This window comes from Piliocolobus tephrosceles, chromosome 13, assembly GCF_002776525.5.
Source record: "Piliocolobus tephrosceles isolate RC106 chromosome 13, ASM277652v3, whole genome shotgun sequence".
Lineage (NCBI taxonomy): Eukaryota > Metazoa > Chordata > Mammalia > Primates > Cercopithecidae > Piliocolobus > Piliocolobus tephrosceles.
In genome coordinates this window covers 13140070-13160271 of record NC_045446.1, presented here as the reverse complement: position 1 = coordinate 13160271, position 20202 = coordinate 13140070, and the positions used below count along the sequence as shown (strand labels likewise).

The window sequence follows — 20202 nt, the reverse complement described above, 5'->3', positions numbered from 1 at the left end:
ATCTTGGCCAGGCTGGTCTCCAATTCCTGACCTCAAGTGATTCACCTGCCTCAGCCTCCCAAAGTGCTGGGATTACAGGCGTGAGACACTGTGCCCAGTGGGATATGATTTATTTTCAACTTCATCTTCCTGCTGCCTGGATAACATGAATAAGATTGATCATGTTATACCCTTCCAGACAGTAATTAGGATTCTGTAGGCTTTCAAAAACAATGCTCGCTTCTTTTTCCTTCAATTACCTTCAAGCTTTTCAGCAATATTATTGCCTGAAATTGTCATTTTCTTAAGCTCATAACATTAATAAATCTTCAGCATCTTTTTTCTATTTTAGAAAAATATACAAAAATGTAAAACCATAAGAGAAAGAAAACCCTCAATAATACACAAAAAAAGAAAAAAAAAAAAAAAGAAAAATGAATCTGCAATCACGCCACTACCTCTTTTAACATATATTTAATGAGCCTTACCATGTGTGAGACACTGTGCCATACATGGAGTTGGAGGTGGGGATAGATATCAGCCCCTGCCCCAAGGATCTCTGGTCTCAAGGTACTCATTTGTACCTGAGATACAACATAAAATAAGTAACTGGAATGTGACAGGACACTTCCAAAAAATAAAATAGCATGCCACTATTAAGAATTACAATAAATAGTCCGGGCATGGTGGCTTACACCTGTAATCCCAGCACTTTGGGAGGCTGAGGTGGGCAGATCATGAGGTCCAGAGACCGAGACAATCCTGGCTAACATGGTGAAACCCCGTCTCTATTAAAAATACAAAAATTAGCCCAATGTGGTGACACATGCCTGTAGTCCCAGCTACTCAGGAGGCTGAGGCAGGATAATTACTTGAACCCGGGAGGCAGATATTGCAGTGAGCCGAGATTGCACCACTGCACTCCAGCCTGGGCAACAGAGCGAGACCCCGTCTCCAAAAAAAAAAAAAAGAATTACAATAAATATGTTTATTGACATGAAAAGCTATTTATAGGACATTAAATTAAGCTAAAAAGCAGGTTATAAAGTACACATACATTATGATCCTAACTTGATTTTACTAAATTATATATGTATAAAATACATATATGTGCCTACGAAAGTTTACAAATCAAAATGCAGATGCTATCATCAATTATGTCTGCATGGTGAGATTGAGTGCTTTTTCTCTCCTTTTTTTATTATCTGCATTTTCCAATTTTTGTCCATCTAATTTAAAAGGTATTAAAATGCAGTATGATATTGCAATGATTAAGTATCAGAAAGCTGGAGAAAGTAAATACTAAAGTGTTTGGGAGGGTCAGAATAGACTTCCCGGTAAAAATTAGAGGAAGACGTGAAAGCACAATGTATTCCAAACATTACAATTGCATCTACATCACTTAAGGTGAAAGAGAAACAACCATAAAAGGACTTTGGAACTACATAAAGATACAAGACAAATTGGTTTGAAGCACAGAAGTAAAAGCTGCCTATAAAATCCAGGTAAATAGCTGATACTGGCACACAGGTTGGAGCCGAGAAAGAGGAAACCGAGGTGCCAAAGGAACAAAGTAACTCCATTGAAACGTCCTTGCTTATCTCTCCTACAAATCAATGGGCACAAAGTGGGGCTGGTCTACCTGTGTGGGTTCTATTCTCTAGATTGGAAGGATGAAGACAAGTTCTTGACTCTATGTTGAGGCCAGTTGAAAAATGAGGGAAAATAAAACCATGAATGAAACAAGAAAGAAACGAAACAGAAGAAGAATGAAAAAGTAAGTTGATCGCTATAAAAGAGATAAAACGGACTCCAAAAAGAAAAAAAGGCTAATGCTGGCCAGGCGTGGTGGCTCACACCTGTAATCCCAACACTTTTGGAGGCCAAGGCAGGAGGATCACTTGAGGTCAGGAGTTTGAGACCAGCCTGGCCAACATGGTGAAACCCCATCTCCACTAAAAATACAAAAATTAGCTGGGCGTAGTGGCAGGCGCCTGTAATCCCAGCTACTCAGGAGGCTGAGACAGGAGAATCATGTGAACCCGGGAGGCGGAGGTTGCAGTGGGCTGAGATCTCTCCATTACACTCCAGCCTGGGTGAAAAGAGTGAAACTCTGTCCAAAAAACAAACAAACAAACAAAAAATAAATAAATAAAAAACGAATGCCAAGAAAGGTGAATAGTGAATAGTAGGTTCAACTGTATGCCATTCCACGAACATCGACCAAAAAGGACGAGGCCATGCCCCACTGGGTGCTTCATGATTATGTGGCTACCACAGGACAACACAGAACACAGAAGAAACACTGGAGCCCTTGGCTTTGTAACACATTTTAATTAAGGTGCTTCTTTCTGACAAGAAAACAATTAAAATTAAAATAGGTGGGGAAAAAACATTCATTTTCACCAGGTCAGCATTTTGGGAAAGGTGATGTAAGTGTATATCTGTGGATGTACTGGGTGATTTTGTGGAAATGATTCAGTTTCATGTTTTGCTTTATGCTATAAAGTACTCTTGAAAATAATAATCATCTTCACTCTGACAAAAGTGAAGTTAGCATGAAAATGAGATAAAAAGAAACTATAAAAAAGTAAAATTTCCCCATTTTTATTTGAAATAATATAATCGCAGAGCAAATTGGTGAGGTTTTCTCTAATTGCTTTAGTCTTATACTTTTGATCTCATCAGAGTTCCAATATTTTTATGTGTTCCTTGTTCTTAAAAATTGCAGTTGTTCTAATTTTTATTTTAAAAAAAGGACAAATGGTGGTAAATATTTTATTAATTGTCAAGAGAACAATCCTACTAAGACAATAGGTGGAATCTATAAAAGGAGTCTATTTATTAGTTTCCCTTCTCATGTATCATTTGCAGAATTGTCTTCATTTCAATTGAATAATCAAAGGATCAGAACTGGCTGGCTCTGTCTTTAATTCTTTTCATAAAACCAGAAATTGACCCAGTAAAAATGTATTCTGAGACTAGTCCTAATAAGTATAGGCCTAGCCATGATAATCTGGGTTCTATATGAAACTTATAGATCTTAGTCCAGAAACTAAATAGCAGATATGAAAGGAGAAACTGTGGATAAATAAATGAAAAGTATTGAGTTTTCCTCATAAAATTTCTCGAGACAAAAAAAAGCAACAATCAACAGCAAAGGAGAATGTAATGAAATCATATACATGCAGAAACGTGGACAATTCTTTAATTGTATGCTTTTTAAAACCTCAAAAAAATTCTTGTTCTGGCTAATTACTGTACTCTGAGTACCCATCTCCTGTTTCCTTGCTCTTGACATTGACCCTGTTCAATTCCTTTTATAAAATTTCCTTATGGCCACATCCACTGCCTTAAACAAGGGTTAGGAGTGTAGGTTCTGGATTAAATTCTCTCATTGTGAAATGGGGATATTAGTAGAGTACCTACCTCATGGGGTTCTGTAAAGGGTACAGAGATAATGTATCTCGTGCACTTAACATAGCGATAACAGAGCCAACCCCTGTGGTTGGAATAGGCACAGTCCTACATACTTTGCAGAGAATAACTCTTTAATACTCAGACTGACTCTCTAAGGAAGGTAGTCTTTTTAGCTCTATTTTACAGACAGAAAACAAAGGCAAAGAGAGGTTAACGAACTTGCCAAAGACACAAAGTTGGGGTTAGATCCCAAGTTCATCTTCCTAAACATGATACTATACAGACCCTACTGTGCCTACAATAAGGCTTTAATAAAGGTTAGCTCTCTACACACCTCACCTAAAGCTTGCAAAGAGAATCCTTACTAACTTAATTACTCAGTCACTAAGAAGTTAATCTGGTTTATAAACTCCTCTCCATGGCATCAAAGACAGAAGTTTTGTTGTTGGGCAGTTGCAGGAGCAGAGTCAATACCCTGTCACCAAGGCTGGCCTGGAAAACAAGCTGCAGATGTCCAGAGTGATGCTGTATGGATGACTGGGGGTGGAGGGGGATTCTGAACCAACAGCCAAGAATCCCATTTTCAAGTCCTAACTCTGCCACAGGTTTTCTTTTCTTTTTTTTTTTTAATTCTTTTTTTTTTTTTTTTTTTTATACTTTAAGTTCTACGGTACATGTGCATAACGTGCAGGTTTGTTACATATGTATACTTGTGCCATGTTGGTGTGCTGCACCCATCAACTCGTCAGCACCCATCAATTCGTCATTTATATCAGGTATAACTCCCAATGCAATCCCTCCCCCCTCCCCCCCATGATAGGCCCCGATGTGTGATGTTCCCCTTCCCCAGTCCAAGTGATCTCATTGTTCAGTTCCCACCTATGAGTGAGAACATGCGGTGTTTGGTTTTCTGTTCTTGTGATAGTTTGCTAAGAACGATGGTTTCCAGCTGCATCCATGTCCCTACAAAGGATGCAAACTCATCCTTTTTTATGGCTGCATAATATTCCATGGTGTATATGTGCCACATTTTCTTAATCCAGTCTGTCACAGATGGACATTTGGGTTGATTCCAAGACTTTGCTATTGTGAATAGTGCCGCAATAAACAAACATGTGCATGTGTCTTTATAGCAGCATGATTTATAATCCTTTGGGTATATACCCAGTAGTGGGATGGCTGCATTCATACAGCCAACAGACACATGAAAAAATGCTCATCATCACTGGCCATCAGAGAAATGCAAATCAAAACCACAATGAGATACCATCTCACACCAGTTAGAATGGCGATCATTAAAAAGTCAGGAAACAACAGGTGCTGGAGAGGATGTGGAGAAATAGGAACACTTTTACACTGTTGGTGGGACTGTAAACTAGTTCAACCATTATGGAAAACAGTATGGCGATTCCTCAAGGATCTAGATCTAGATGTACCATCTGTCACACGTTTTCTATGTAACCTTGAGCATGTCACTTAACTTGACTCAGCTTCAATTTCTCATCTGTAAATGAAGGGGAATGAGACAGGATAAATGGAAAGGGTCTTTCCTACCCTAAAATTTCTGGATTCCATGAGCACAGGGTCTGAATATGCGTCCCTGTTAGATACCAGTGAAACACTGTACCAATAGGTTATTCATAGTATTCATACTTCATACCAAGAATGAGACATTCATCACTCTAACTTTCTTGATACTCATAAGTACATGAAAAATTGTTTGAGAAGACCTCAGAAAAAGGAATCTAAGGCTAACGACAAATTTTTTAAGTGTCATAATTTTTTTTTCAAGAATTAATAGTCACTGTTGTCCATATCCAGTTGCATTGGCTTATTTCCAACAAAATTTCCCTCGGCTACATGGGGTCTGAGATGCTCTAAGCTTTCAGAAGGACAGAAATGAATAAGAGCATTTTCCCTAAAGAACAGGAGAATCGTCTTAAATGGGCATATGTGAACTATCTAGTTTCCCAATTACTGGCAAATAATTTTAATCTTGGACTGCCCTCTTTGCCATACAAGTATTGTATTACTTGGCCCCTGTATTAGTTTTCTATTTCTCGATATAACAAACTACTATAAACATAGTGGCCTAAAACAATATATTATTTTATCTGACAGTTGTGTAGGTCAGAAGTCCCATATCAGCTCACTAGACTAAGGTCAAGGTGTCAGCAGAGTCAGGTTCCTTCCTGGAGACTCTGGGAAGAATCTGTTTCCTTGTTTCATCCAGCTTCTAGAGGTGACCCACATTCCTTGGTTCATGGACGCCTTCCTCCATCTTCACAGTCAGCAGCACAGCATCTCTCTAATGAGGGATGGGTTCAGGACAAAACTGTTCCACCTCAAATCATCAGGCATTAGAGTCTCATAAGGAGCTTGCAACCTAGATCCCCAGCATGTGCAGTTCACAGCAGGGTTCACGCTGCTATGGGAATCCAATGCCGTGCTGATCTGATAGGAGGCAGAGCACAGGCAGTAATGCTTGCCCGCTGCTTACCTCATGTAGTGTGGCCAGATTTCCAACAGACCACGGACGGGTACCAGTTCTTGGCCTGGGGGTTGGGGATTTATGAGAATCATGTTTGTATCAGATGTTATGGCCCATTATCTGTTCACTTGCTCTCTCCATTTGCATAGATAATTGACATTTGCTATTTGGTAAGATTTTCTTTAGTTTCTTTTCTGGATAAACGTATCACTTTGGTATGTTTTGTGATACTTAGGACATCATGGTGTCATCCGAGCCAACAAGCCATGCTGGAGTATATGAAACCACACCCAACCCTTACTACCCACCAAGCAGCTTTATGGCTCCTGGATCTCAACAGCCTCCAGGTTCAATCAACTTAAAAAACCAAGCTCAGGGTGCTCAGAGTGCTCAGCTCTACTTCATCACATCTCCAGGAACCTCTGCTGTCAGTCAACTAGGTCAAAGAAATATACAAATGAGAAATCCAAGCGTGGGAACAGCAGTAATAAACTTTAAAGAAGAAGCAAAGGCACTAGGGGTAAGTCTATTTACTATCAGAATTTTAAATTCACATTTGCAAGGCCTTCTTATAAGTTATAGGAGAAGAGAATATCATCCAATTGCTAAAAAGTTCTGAACGTTATTCTGAAACTATCCCTTTTAGGCAGAAATATTTAGTCTGCCTATAGACTTTCCCTTGAGTTCATTTCATTTTAGATCAAGCAAAAATGTAACAGGAGACACAGGAGCCTCCCTAGCTGGAGGATTTGGTAATACTGACATGACGGAAGCTCTACTACATCTAGCTTGATCTCATTTCTTCAAAGGACTTTTTGGACAATCTCAATCCCGTCTCTGGATCGGTTACAAGTCGGGTATTTGCATAAAGGTGAATTTACATAAAAATGAACATTGATGGCTACCTCCAGAAAAGGAAACTACAAATGGGCAGTCTGGGAAAGGCTGAGTGTGAAAGAACTGGGGGACATTCCATCTGCTGTGCCTTTCTCGCCAATATCCTTAGAGATGCTACAGCTTAACTGTCACCTTACTTCTACAAAGGAGACTCTGAACTGACCACCTTGTTTCTGTAGGCATTGTAAAAACAAAAATGCCCTACTTGTAAGAAAATTCCACCTGCCTACGTAGAATTGTTACTCCCTTCGCTGTGCTTTCCAAATACCTCATCCATCCCACAGCACAATTCCACCAAATTATATTAAGTCTCTCCCTGTGAATAGCTCGAAATTCTCTGCTGGAGCATTCCGTAAATGAATGCTCATTATGTGCCAGAAAATCTTCTAGTCATCTTACTACCTATTTCAAGTTGTGATGTTTTAGGGAAGTAAAAATGAGCCTAAGTTCTCTTGCAGCAGCCTATTTACTAAGCTGTGGAAGTTGCCCTTCTGATCCTCCTCCTCCCAGATAGAGGAAATTCCCCACTTCTCATAAGCCAATGGGACAAACCCCCCATACAGCCAACCCCACATAGGTGCTTGGAATATATCACCCAGTACAAAGCAGGTGCAATCTCTGCCTTTACAGAACTCTTGCCCTAGTGGGGGAAATCAGACTGTACACATAAGAAGGAAGTAAAGTACTTAGTATATTAGAAGGTGTCGAATGATATAGACAAAACAAAGAAGTGTAAAAGGGCTAAAAAGTACCAGACAGTGAAGAGGCAGCAATTTCAAGGCGCTCAGAATGGGCTTTCCTTAGAACATGACATTTGAGCAAAAACCTGAAGTTAGGAGTGAGCCCTGCAGATATCAGGGAAAGTGAAAACAACCAGTGTAAAAGTCTTTAGATGAAAATGTCTGTGATGTATTTGAAGAACAGGGAGGAGGCCAATAAAATAGAACAGAATGAGGGATGGAGGGAGCAGTTGTCAGGAGGGCAAAGGAGCGGCAGAGGCCACAGCTGATGAGGCCTGCAGAGCAGAAGGCTTTGGCTTTGACTGAGTGGATGACGAACCACTGAAGCATGCTGCCTGGCACCGAAAAGGCATGTGATAAAAATACTTTAAAAGACTGTGAAGTTTTGTTTTCAAAAGTTCCAGTTGGCAGAAGCTACTTCCTCTCTCTGAAGATTGTTATCTCTATACCATCAGCAGGCCCCAGGCATCACGACAGTGCAGGGGCCACAGGTGGCAGGACGTGGCACACCTGTACCAGTCAACTCAGACCTTAAAGTGCTTCTGTGTCCACAAATGCAGACAAATTGTATGTCCAAATTTTTAAGTCTGCCCTATAGGCAATTTTGATCAGTAAATGGTACAGCCAGGGCTGTAGGAGGAGAAATGAGGGCCAGTACAAATCCAGATCTAACTGTCCCTCATCAAGGTGACAGCAAGGATGAGGATGGGAAGTTTGTGACCAGATGTCTAAATTGCTGCTCTAAAGAAGAGTTGTAAAAACCAAATCTAAAGTCTAATACAGGAGTTCTTTAAGTGAGATAGGCTAAAGGAGGCCCATCATGCCTCTGAAGCTATATGCAAAAGTATGGTATGTGTGTGTATGGAGGTGCAAGACTAATTTTTTAGGGAGAAAAGTTCATGGTTTTTATCAAAGTCTCAAGAAACTTTTAGCATTGTTTATAAAACTGGGTTTTTTACATTTTAATTCAACTTACTTGTGTTCAGTAGCTTTTTATTGAATAAATACAGCAGTCCTTGTATTTGCAGTCTTCCTGGATAGATAAGGTGTAAACATGGGGAACAATAAATGACAAATCTACAGTCAACCTTTGGACCAATCTAGAAATAGTTATTCCTCAGAAATCTATCTTTATTTACAATGAAGGAAGGTTCAATAAGACGTATAAGGAGCTAAAAGATGCATACCTTACTTTTAGTAATATATGATTGGTAAGAAGAATGGTAAGAAAATGATTGCACACCTGCAACTTTTTAAAAGAGAACAATATCAATGAATACAAAATCAAATAACAAGGTGTGTTTTATGTCATGAGATGCAACAGAAATTTAGAAAGAAAGAAAAAAGACTAATTTGGTGTAATCAAGAGGACTTCATGGAAGAGGTAGAGCAGAGCTGAGCATGGGGGAAGACAGTACTGAACAGTTCAGACAGGCTCAGCAGTCAATGTGCTGCAGTAAATTCCCAGATCTGCCCCTCAGGAATTGTGCGACCTTGGATACAAGGTCTCACATGTCTTTATGTCTCTGGGACTCAATCCAGTTGTGGGAGGACTACATGAAACAATAAATGTAAAGTGTTCAGAACATGACTAAGCACATAATTCATGCCTTATAAATGGTTTTATCTTCACCAATCCCTTTACCCATAACTGGGATGACCCAAGCAGAGAACTGATCCATCTGAAAAAGCAACTACTGACATCACAGTTAAAGTATTTTTTTTCTAATAGTCTTTTAGAGGCCTTCAGAGATACTAATGCATGATTAAGCAGCTGTACTTTCTGAAGATTTCTTCTTGGGCCACCCCAATAAGTCTCCCCAAATACCTCAAAACAAGGCATTTCACTAAGGGCCCGGCACTGCAGTTATTCTAGTGTATGTCAGAATCTTCATGGCCCACCTCCTGCTTCAGATGCGTGCCTGAATGACAACCATGGATCTCAGCAAAATTGACAATCAATAAGCAGGGGCAGCAATGACTGTAACGTTTCACACGTCTGAAAGTGAAGAAGTAATTTTAAAATGGTTGTTTTCTTTTTTCAGGTAATCCAGATCATGGTTGGATTGATGCACCTTGGTTTTGGAATTATTTTGTGTTTAATAGTATTCCCTTATGGAAAAGTATTCCGTGTTGCCTCTACTGCTGTTATTAGTGGATACCCATTCTGGGGTGGCCTTTCTGTGAGTAGATTGCTAGAACACCACATCTTCTTGGTTTATAAAGTATTGATATCTCCAGCCAATTCACAACTCATTTCTTGATAAAGCCCTACATCTGAGGGCTGGAGAATTTAGAAAAATTAACAGCTCTGAATGAGCATAAAAAAATCGGGAACTTGTTCACCATTTTAAATAGGAGCTTATTCCATTCTTTAAAATGTAATCATGTAACCAGCAAGCCAAAGTTTTGGTTTCCTACTCCATTTGAGATGGAAATGTATGTATTGGTTGGAGAGAGAGAGAAAAAAAAGGTGATTGGAAACATGATTAAAAATATGCAAGTCAGTCAGGCATAGCGGTGTGTGATTGTAGTCCCAGCTACTTGGGAGGCTGAGGCCGGGGAATTGCTTGAGTTCAAGAGATTGAGGCCAGCCTGAGCAATATAGTGAGACCCAATCTCCAAAAAAATATTTTTAATTAAAAAAAAGCAATTGATTATGAGAAGGGATGGAGCGTAAGCCTCAGAACAAGGAATGCTTAGACATTATGAGTTCTTCATAGGCCAGAAATTAAGGAGAAAACAATAAAAAAGAAGTCAAGGACACGTGCCTGAGAGTTACTCCAGAAAATTCAGAAGTGCGAGAGAAAATTTAGAGAAGGAAGCTAGATGAACATAAATAGACCAACCTTTCGTATGAAGAGAAACTCCCAACCACAACCAGTTAACCTATTTCTCAAATAAATTTGTCCATTTCCACAGTTCATTATCTCGGGCTCTCTCACTGTGTCAGCATCCAAGGAGCTTTCCTCCTGTCTGGTAAGTTAGACTGTTTCTGCTTTTTGAACCCCTTTAAAGATTAGCTTAACATATTGGGGAGGAATATGGAAAAGCTGGATTTGGGAAATGCAAAAGAGAGCACCTTTCCCAAAAAAAATCTATTGGTTGCCTCATGTTCTGAGCGCTGGGGTAGGAGAGTGGTCCACACAGATTGCCACTAAGAAATGGCAGAGCTCCACATCCTGACTGTTGAACTGACAAGGGTGAGAAGTAGTAAAGATCAGGGTTGTTTAAGCTTTAACCTGAAAGCTCCCTGGTTCAGTCAGGTCACTATTATGGGAAGTCCAAAGGAGAATCCAGGAGCCAGGAAATACCTACTAGCCACATCAGTTACCAAGTCTCTACTGTTAATTTGCCACTTCTCAGCTCTGTCTTGTATTTTTATTTTCATATTTTTGCGTCTTTCCTACTCTTACTCAGATTGGGTGTGTGTTTTACAGTTCTTTAAATTGCCATTAAATGAATCTAGCCTGTTTCGTAAGAAGAGTTTATAAAAATGATCAGTAAGATGGGACCTTGAGTTCTGTTGGTCACAGCACCCCACCTATTGCAATTCCCTGGTCTACTATTGAACCAGGAAAAAGAAAGTGATTTACCAAGAATTAGAGTCAACTAGAGCAGAGGTGGTGTCAAAATTATATGTAATCCAGTACAAGAGGGAAGAACGGGGAAAGAGGAACATAGGATTGTGTAGCTCTTGCTCTTCCAGACAAAACAAGAATAAAATAATTAAATCAAATTAAAATAAAATAAAAACAAGCCTAATTCTGATTAACCACTCCTGTTGCAGTCCAAAAACAAAATAAAGCACCCTTTCTCTGCATCCTTTAAGGATCCTTCCCTCTAATTGAGATTGTCCAAGCATAGATTCCATCCTCTTAGAGGAGACAGCCACTGACACTTACATAAGACAATTTTTCTAAGAGCTTTCAGAGACCTCAGGAGGCTCTAAGGCATGCTGCAGCACAAGCACATTCTAAAGAACTCGACTATGCCACCCCTAGCAAGTCAGCTGCAGACTTGGTTTCACAATTATTCTTCTGCATGTTAAAATCCTATTGTAGAAACTGGGGAAAGATTTGTAGTCACCCATACACCTCTGCCCACAAAAGCCAAGAGAGTTTCTTCTTCTAAATTTGGGGGTGCATATTTAGTCCCTAGAGAGACTTAGGGTTTTCATTAATTCCTAAATTTTTCAGCAAAAATGTTGTGTCTAAATACTTTGCCATCTATAAAAATCAGATGCTATCATATCACCTCATACAAAAGCTGTAAGAGTTAAGTGAGATAATTTAAATAATTTAACACAGTGTCTGCCACAGAAAAATGCTCATGAGAAGTTTTTTCATTTTTTATAAAGAAAATAAAGTTGTTATTGTGCATGAGGCTTTTGGTAAAATACAATAGATGAGTGCCTGCTTTATATGATTTACATTTTTCTACAGCTTTTTAGAAGTACCCTAAATCTAGGCTGCATACGGAATAATGTTTATGGTAATTACCCAGAAGGGCAGAAAACAGAATAATTTCAACTTGAAAATTTGTTTTGAAAGTTCAAAAATTAAGAACCATGAAATGTGACTGATTCTTATTTCACTTAACTTCAGTGATCCTGTATATAATTGATTTTTGCCTGCCATCTCCATTAGGTGAAAGGCAGCGTGGGAATGAACATTGTTAGTTCTATCTTTGCCTTCCTTGGAGTGATTCTGCTGGTGGTGGATACGTGCATCCATGGGTTATATCCCGCAGACTACTGGGCCATCGTAAGTATCCCATAGTCCACCAGCCTGGTCCCGTAAAGTGGGTCTATGTTTTATCTCTTAATACGGTACACCAGCTCTAGTGAAAATTTTTTTTCTATTCTAGCCCCACCCCTAGTCATATGATCTCTAGGACTATAGAATAAAGTGAGAGGGTTACCTCTACAGATAGACCGAGGCTTAAAGGACATCCTTTATTGGCCCATCTCACTGTCAATTACATGAACAATGGGGAAGGGCTTCTAAAATTGTCCAAAAATTATTTTCCCAACATTTGAAATTCTATATAAACAAGGTCGTCAAGCTATTGAGTGTTTTTTGTTAAACTTCAGAGTAAAGTATGAAGTGAGAGGTAAATGACAGGGATAAGAACATCCGACTTTTACAGAGAAACCCAAGGAATGAAGCAATCAAAAAATGAAGCACAGGCCTCTGAATGTGCTCAAAACAGGATCACACATTCATTAGCCTTATACAGCCAAGCATGGACTCTGACCTTAGGAGGAAATGGGTGGCCCGAGGGCAGGAATGCTTACCATCTGTAAGGAATGGAGAAACATGGTATAAAATGAGGTTGGACTGGAAGCTGTCATCCTACCTCAATGGCCACGTTAACAAGTTTGGTCTTCATTCTGTGAGCAATGGAAAACCACAGAAGAGTGGTTTTACAGGTTTTGTTTTACTTTATGTTGGGGTTGGTTTTGCTTTTGCTTTTCAGTTTACAAAAAGCAGAGTTTATTAAATTACTGTGGGTTACATATATCTTAAGAAAGACAGAATTACTTCCTTATATATCTAGAACATAGTAACATGAAGACAATATCACAATATTTTGAACAAATAAACACAGTAACATTTCCCTTATCAGTTCACTCAGTACTGTGTAAGTAATTCTGTTCCACTGGATCTCAGAGTGGCAGGCTTATGAAGCCATCTGCTTCTCAACTAAAGGGTTCTGAAATCCTGACTCCAACCATTGGTATAATCTGAAAGTTGTCTAAGCACTCCCATCAGATGCCTGTCCCATAGAGTATGTTCTTTGAAGTGTCAATAGTTGGAATTGCTGGCACACTCCTTTTCCACCAAGTTCTGAGACAATCCTTTGTTAAAAACGTAGAAGAGTTTTAGACCGGGAATTTGAATGATCACTTTTGTGCTTGCAAAGGACAACACTGTTTGCAGTGTAAGGAAAAGCTTATATAAGAAGGTGTATTCGTTTGTTTTCACACTGCTGATAAAGAAATACCAAAGACTGGGAAGAAAAAGGGGTTTAATGAGCTTAGAGTTCCATATGGCTGGGGAGGCCTCACAATCATGGTAGAAGGTAAGGAGGAGCAAATCATGTCTTATATGGATGGGGGCAGGCAAAAAAAAACAGAGCTTGTGCAGGGAAACTCCTGTTTTTTTAAAACCATTGGATCTCATGAGACCCATTCACTATCACAAGAATAGCATGGGAAAGACCCACCCCCATAATCAATCATCTCCCACCAGGTTCCTCCCACAACAAGTGGGAATTATGGGAGCTGCAAGATGAGATTTGGGTGGGGACACAGAGCCAAACCATATCAGGAGGCAAAAAAAAGATGAGAAAGCTTCTTGGTAAATAAGGCAGAGTGAAGCAAAAACAAAATTCATCCTCCAAAATACCAAACAAAAGAACAAAAATTATTTTAAAAAAACAGCTTTCAAACTGGCATCCAAGTAGAGAAAAGAATCATTCTGATGCTACTCAAAGTAGCTGGGAAAAAGCACAGCTTTTAGACCTCGCTCTTGTTTCCCTAGAAACAAAACTAAGGAAAGAAAGGAAGCCAAAAAAATTACTGAGAAGTCTCACTAACACTCTCGAGTCTGTAACTGAGAAGGCTGGGGTGGAGAGCAGTCAATTCTGCGAAAGGATAAAGCAAATCCTGTATGGTACAAGACCATGGGTAGTACCCAGGACCTCAAGAGACAGAAGAAAGGGCAACACCTTCCCATATCCTGCATGGTACCCCACTACCAGCAGGGAATGAGCAAAAATGCACAGGAATAAACCTCCAGTCAAGGAGCAGGCCTCCGTACTAAGCATTTAGCAGGCTCTCAGAAGACAGAAAAAGCAAAGTCCATGTTCACTAGCAAGAACTGTGCTCAGGACCAGCTAAGCTATATCTCTCCCTGCAACAGCTATATGTTCACATTTAGAAACATGGATATGAAACAACAGCTAGGGCTCAAGTTGTAATGGAAGCAAGGAAGACAAATAACAGAATAAACAGAAGTGTGAATGAAGGAAAATTCACCTACACTGTATCTGATCAAGTAGAAGGCCTGTATAAAGTTCAAGTGAGCTTAACACTTTTACTTAAAATCGAAATAACATGATTCCATTCTTATAGAATGATGCTCCTCTCCCTTGGTCTCTGTTTTTTCCTCTCTCATGGCATCTTTCCACACATCCATTCTTCTGCCTTTTCCCTGTACACAGAGCGCTAGGATAACAGTCATCAAACATTAGTTTTGGTTATTTCTAAGCAGTGGCATTTTGAATGATCCGTTGGTTTCTATATTGCTTGACTTTTTTAACATTTTTATAAAAAAAGCAATGAGGCTGTCACAAAGCAAAAAAAAAAAACTACCTTCTTTCTAATATTTCTAAACAAAATAGCCTACTTACCAAAAGGAAAGACTTCTGGCATTTTAAAGAAAATCCAAAATAACTTCACACTCCTCTGGAACAAGCATTCGATGATACTGGAAGAATAAGCATGGAGCAAGTTGAGTATAAGCAATAGCACATTTGATGGGCCAATAATTTTTGAAGCCCATGTGAGGCCCTCCTGACTAGCCAAAATTTCACTATTTATTCATGATTTCAGCTTTCTGGAAAAGGCATTTCAGGCATGCTGATTATCTTCTCCCTCTTGGAGGTCTGCACAGCTTGTGCCACAGCTTATTTTGCCAACCAAGCAAACACCACGATCAACATGGTGAGTTGTGTCTCTTCTTTGTAAAATAATCTGAAGACGCCCTGGAGAAATACAGACTTGTGTCTGCTAAATCCTACTATGGGCTTACCAGAATGCTCTTTGTCCTTCACTCTGATGGTACCAGGAGAAATTGCGTAGGATTGTAGTAACCTTATTGCTGGTTTTTATTCATTCTTTCCAGCCTGTCCTGGTTATTCCAAATATGTATGAAAACAACCCTGTGACACCAGCGTCTTCTTCAGCTCCTCCCAGATGCAACAACTACTCTAACGAATGTCCCTAGACATTAAAAGAAAAAGGGGGATCAGTCTAATCTCATGGGGAAAAACTGCCTGGAAAAAGTTAAGAAGATGTCTTTAATTGTCCACAATGATTTCTAGTCTTTAAAAACTGTGTTTGAGATTTGTTTTCAGGTTGGTCGCTAATGACGGCTGTATCTCCCTTCACAGTCTCTTCCTACATTACCACTACTACATGCTGGCAAAGGTGAAGGATTGGAGGACTGAAAAATGATTCCGCAACTCTCTTAAAGTTAGAAATGTTTCTGTTCATATTACTTTTTCCTTAATAAAATGTCATTAGAAACAAAAGCCTTTTTCAGTATGTTTAAAAAATTGATTTTGATTTGATATTGGTTGTAGAGCAGTAGATCTGACCTATACTCCAAGAAGATTGATAAACCTTCTTTGATGATGATTTTTCTAGGTGTCCAGTCACTGGAGTTCCCTAACTCATCTCCTCCTCGTCTTTTTGTTCAGAAAGCAAATGTCCAGTTGCCCTTGTTGGAGGTCACATTATTCTATACACTAATATCATCAAACATCTTGCCTCCTGAATATCTACAAAATTTTGCTATTTACAGAGTATTTTCATGTACGTTAAACTAACCTGCAATGGGACAACAGTAGGACGGGGTTGCTGCATTGAGGGGTTTCCATTTGAGTTTGGCTTTTTGTTTTTGAATTGTGGGCACATTTATAACCCAATTAGAACAATCAGGGTAAGAAAGAAGGGATGAAAGACAGTGTAAGTTTCAAGAAATCAAAAGCACGGATAGATAACATCACCTAAGTCATGAAGAAGGGCAGTTTCTCTACAAAATAGAAAAGTATCATTATCACAGATATCCACAGATTTGCAATAGTGGCAGTGAGGATCTGATGTGATGGCTCATGTCATCCCTGTCAAAGCAGTAGTGACTCATGCCCAAGGTTAGGGGCATAGGTAGAGTCAGAATACTGAGCAGAATGGTAACATGGGAAAAGTTTAGACACACTCATGATTTAGCCTTTGCAAATAAAGATTTTGGAAGCACAGAAAATTTCCTTATGAAAGAAAAATCTGTCTTGTTTTCTGCATGTTTTACTCACTGGCTATCATTGACTAAAAATTTACATTACAAGCTGGAATTTTAACTTTTCCACAATGTCAATTTAAATTTTCCATGAATAAATGAGAAATGGCATGAGTAGCTGTTCTCCAGGTACTTTAAATGCCTCAGTAAGTCATGATAGCTGCCTAAGAGGATGGTCTGTACTCCTCATCTACAGGATCTCTTCTTAAACACTGTTTTAACTACTGTCTACACCTCAGATAGAAAACTGGCACCATGTATCACCCAAAAGGTAAACCCACCTCAGCAAGTGGATCAAAAAGTCCTTCTGGTGTCTTGTTAAGTATTACTCTCGTCACTAATTTCCTTCTTCGGTTATTTATGTTTAAAGGACAAAAAAGTGAGCCATTGATTCAGCCACTTCACTCGAAAGTGCACCCTTCAAAGTGCACTTGCGGTCAGAATTTTTCTTTGAAGACAGAAAAGGTGAAGGGCGGACTTTTCCCCGGTGATCCTGGTCACTGTGCAGCAGGTGTGTGTATAAGAAATGCACCAATGTGGGTAATCTCAGAACAGACGTTTGCAGAAACCATTCCTAGGGACACCAAAATGTAGTTGACCGGTTGTCTGACCACGTGGTTGCCAGGGGCCTAGTGAGTCTGCGCACACGCACTCCCTCCGCCCCTGCCGTTCTTGAGTGGGTGCGCAGGCGCAGGAGGAGCACACCGTTGCCATTGGAGACTTCACTCCCTGAGGAGCCTGAGGGTTGGCTGGGTGCTGGGCTCCGGGCTATCCCTGTGATGGTAGCTCAGCGAGATCTGGGCACCTGGCGCTGAGCGCGTTGCCAACCAGGATCTTCCTCTTCATCTAGGCCCAGGCGCTGGCGTGAGAACCTGGTCTGGGTCCTGGACGAGCACCCCCCGAAACTTCTCGGAACCTTGAATAAGTAACATGCAGGATAGTGATGTCGCTTTGCTGGAGTGATTTCGTGTCAAAAGCCATAAAGGGACACGGAGGCTGATTACGGTGCTCCTCTCCCCACAGCCTCCCTGTTCTCTTATCACCTCCCTCCCTCCCTCATCAGAGTCTGGATCTTAACGCACCCCGCCCCCCTACCCCACGCCCCATTCTTGATTTGATCCAGTATTGATTCTCTGGGTTCTAGCCCAGGACTGCCCTTGGTCATACAGAAATGAATTCCTTGACTTCTGGGAGCTCCCATTGACTTAGGAGCCTGTCCTGAAAATCGAAAGAACACACTGTGGTAGGAATTATGCTCAGAATGTTGGGGGAACAAGGAGTGGGGCATCTAACAGGCTTGTGAGACAGAGTAGGCTTCCCAAACAAGGTTACTGCGGGAGCTGTTCGTGTGGAAACAGAGAAGTGGTCAGGATGAGGTTAAGAAGCTGGGTGGGGAGCTGTTCATGAAGGGCTTTACGTGCCCTGCTAAAGAATTTGGACTTAATTCTGAAGGCGCCGAGGGGTTGCATTCCTGCTAAAGATGCTAAAGATAGAGAAGCGTTTTCTAGATAAGAGCTTTCTGCGACTATTTCAGAATTTCTATATAAAGCAAGTTCAGGGGATAAGAATGGGGGGGTTGGGAGTAAGGGTTAGGGTACTCATTCCTCAGCTGCTTTTGGATTAGTGACAGGATCACCAAAAAATAAAAACAAATAAATGATTCCTTTTATTCATTTGTTTTTACAAATAATGGGATGCTTAACTGGGTTTAAAGTACTCAAACAGAGACTGATTTTAAAAAAAGAAAAGAATTCCAATCATCAGTTATTGCAGGAATATGTTGTAGTATTTCTTAGTTTCTTCCTTCCATCAATTAACCTGAGAAACCCCCACTTTCTTTTTCTGATTGGCATTTTTTAGGAATACCAAACCTAGGGTGGTTCCACTGTTAACTACGAAAGTGAAAAGAATTTTCTATACAGTCATCCCTCCGTATCTGCTGGACAGATACCAACATCCAAGGGTGCTTGAGTCCCTAATACAAAGGGGTGCAGGATTTGTATGTAACATGCAAATCGCCTATACTTTAAATCATCTCTAGATTACTTATAATATCTAATACAGTGCAAATGCTATGTAAATAGTTGTTACACCACATTGAGGGTTGCATTTGTATTTTTACTGGCATGTTTTTTGAATATTTTTGATCCACAATTGGTTGAATCAGATGAAACAGAGGGCCAACTGTATACATAAAAGGGCCTATTTTTATTTTCTTGTTTTCTGTAAAGTGACAAATAATAGCAATGTAGATATGCTGTTCCTTATTATTCTATATGGATTCTGTAATTTTATGGATTTTTATTTAATCATAGAGTGATTAATTTTGATTGTCTATGCTTCTAAACACTTTATTTCTCAAAGATTGTGTTTGAATGTATAAAGCTTACTTCAGTTAGTAACATATTATTTTCTCTCTGTTGCTATTACTAACTTGTATTCTTAACTAGTTTTCTCTGTCTCTACACTTTATAGCATTAAGAGACATTGAGAAAACAATTTTAGAAAACAAAGACCTATTAAAAAATTAAGTCATGAGATTTTACAAGTACAGAGAATGAGAGGTCAGTTGGTCAAATTCCCTCCTTTCTGAAAAGATCAAGTCTCAAATTTTAAGATCATGTTAGTGAGGTGGCATGACTCAAGCTATTGACCTATGTAAGCATGACATACTAGCAGATATAGAATTCCAGATCTAAAAATAAATACAATCCACAAGGGGATATAATTAATAGCCAGGTTTTATCTTAATATAAATGTGGAGATGATCTGAACAACAGAGAGAAAAGCAGGAATAACAGGGAAAAAAAAGACTAGGAAATGCATTAACATTAACATTGTGGGAGCAACTTCAGTAAGTTGTCTGATAGAATAAAAGATTCTTTTCATATAGAAATAACTGAGTAGCAGGTATGTGTCAGAAAAAATAATCACAAGCCCACTTTTTGATGAATTTAAGTACAAGAACTTGGTTTTGAAAACGCAAACATGGCACTATGGATTTCATTGAATTGATTACGAATTGCAAATAAATTGTTGAAAGTTTTACTGAAAATTCTCTAATACTATTCCCTAGATATCCTTTATACCTTATCATTTCTGTTACTGTTTACTCTGTAAACAGTAGGCAGTATTTACTACTCAGAGATGATATCTGTAAAATGCCGATATGTTTTAGTCATAGAGAGAGACTTTTCAGTTATGAAGGCTGTTATTCAGAACAGGTGGATGAAAGTTGATGCCTCTAATATTAAGGCCTAGAAAGAAGAAGGCTATTGCTTCTGAATTTGGGGAGGTGGTGGCTGAACAATAAGGAAAGGATCAAACGTATGTATTTTCTTCTAAGAAAATCATGTATATGTGCCTTGTATTGTTTTGTAGAAGTTTGCTAAAGATATCACCAAAGGTTAGAGAGAAAACCATCTAGAGGAAATGCTGGCAGTATGGCATGTGTTCATTCAAAAATCTCTACAGCAAATTCTCTCGTTTTAGGGGTAAGATTTCACTTTGACTAACTAAATTTAAGATCATGAACTATTTCATTTTTTTAAAGGATATATTGGATCTGAAGAGGGACAGACTTGGTTAA

General features: G+C 39.4%; 1 protein-coding gene across 2 annotated transcripts; it reads left to right on the top strand.

Moving 5' to 3' along the window:
* The first annotated feature begins 1509 nt into the window (after positions 1-1509).
* On the top strand, positions 1510-15849 carry MS4A12 (membrane spanning 4-domains A12). Of its 2 annotated transcripts, XM_023215871.2 has the most exons (7): positions 1510-1552; positions 6126-6410; positions 9573-9710; positions 10450-10506; positions 12177-12293; positions 15149-15259; positions 15441-15849. In XM_023215871.2, exons 2-7 carry the CDS (start codon positions 6132-6134, stop codon positions 15540-15542), a joined length of 804 nt encoding a protein of 267 aa, XP_023071639.2. In that variant the 5' UTR covers positions 1510-1552; positions 6126-6131; the 3' UTR covers positions 15543-15849. The 2 variants fall into 2 exon arrangements, with proteins under 2 accessions (XP_023071639.2, XP_023071640.2); XM_023215872.2 differs by lacking the exon at positions 9573-9710.
* Positions 15850-20202: the final 4353 nt, after the last annotated feature.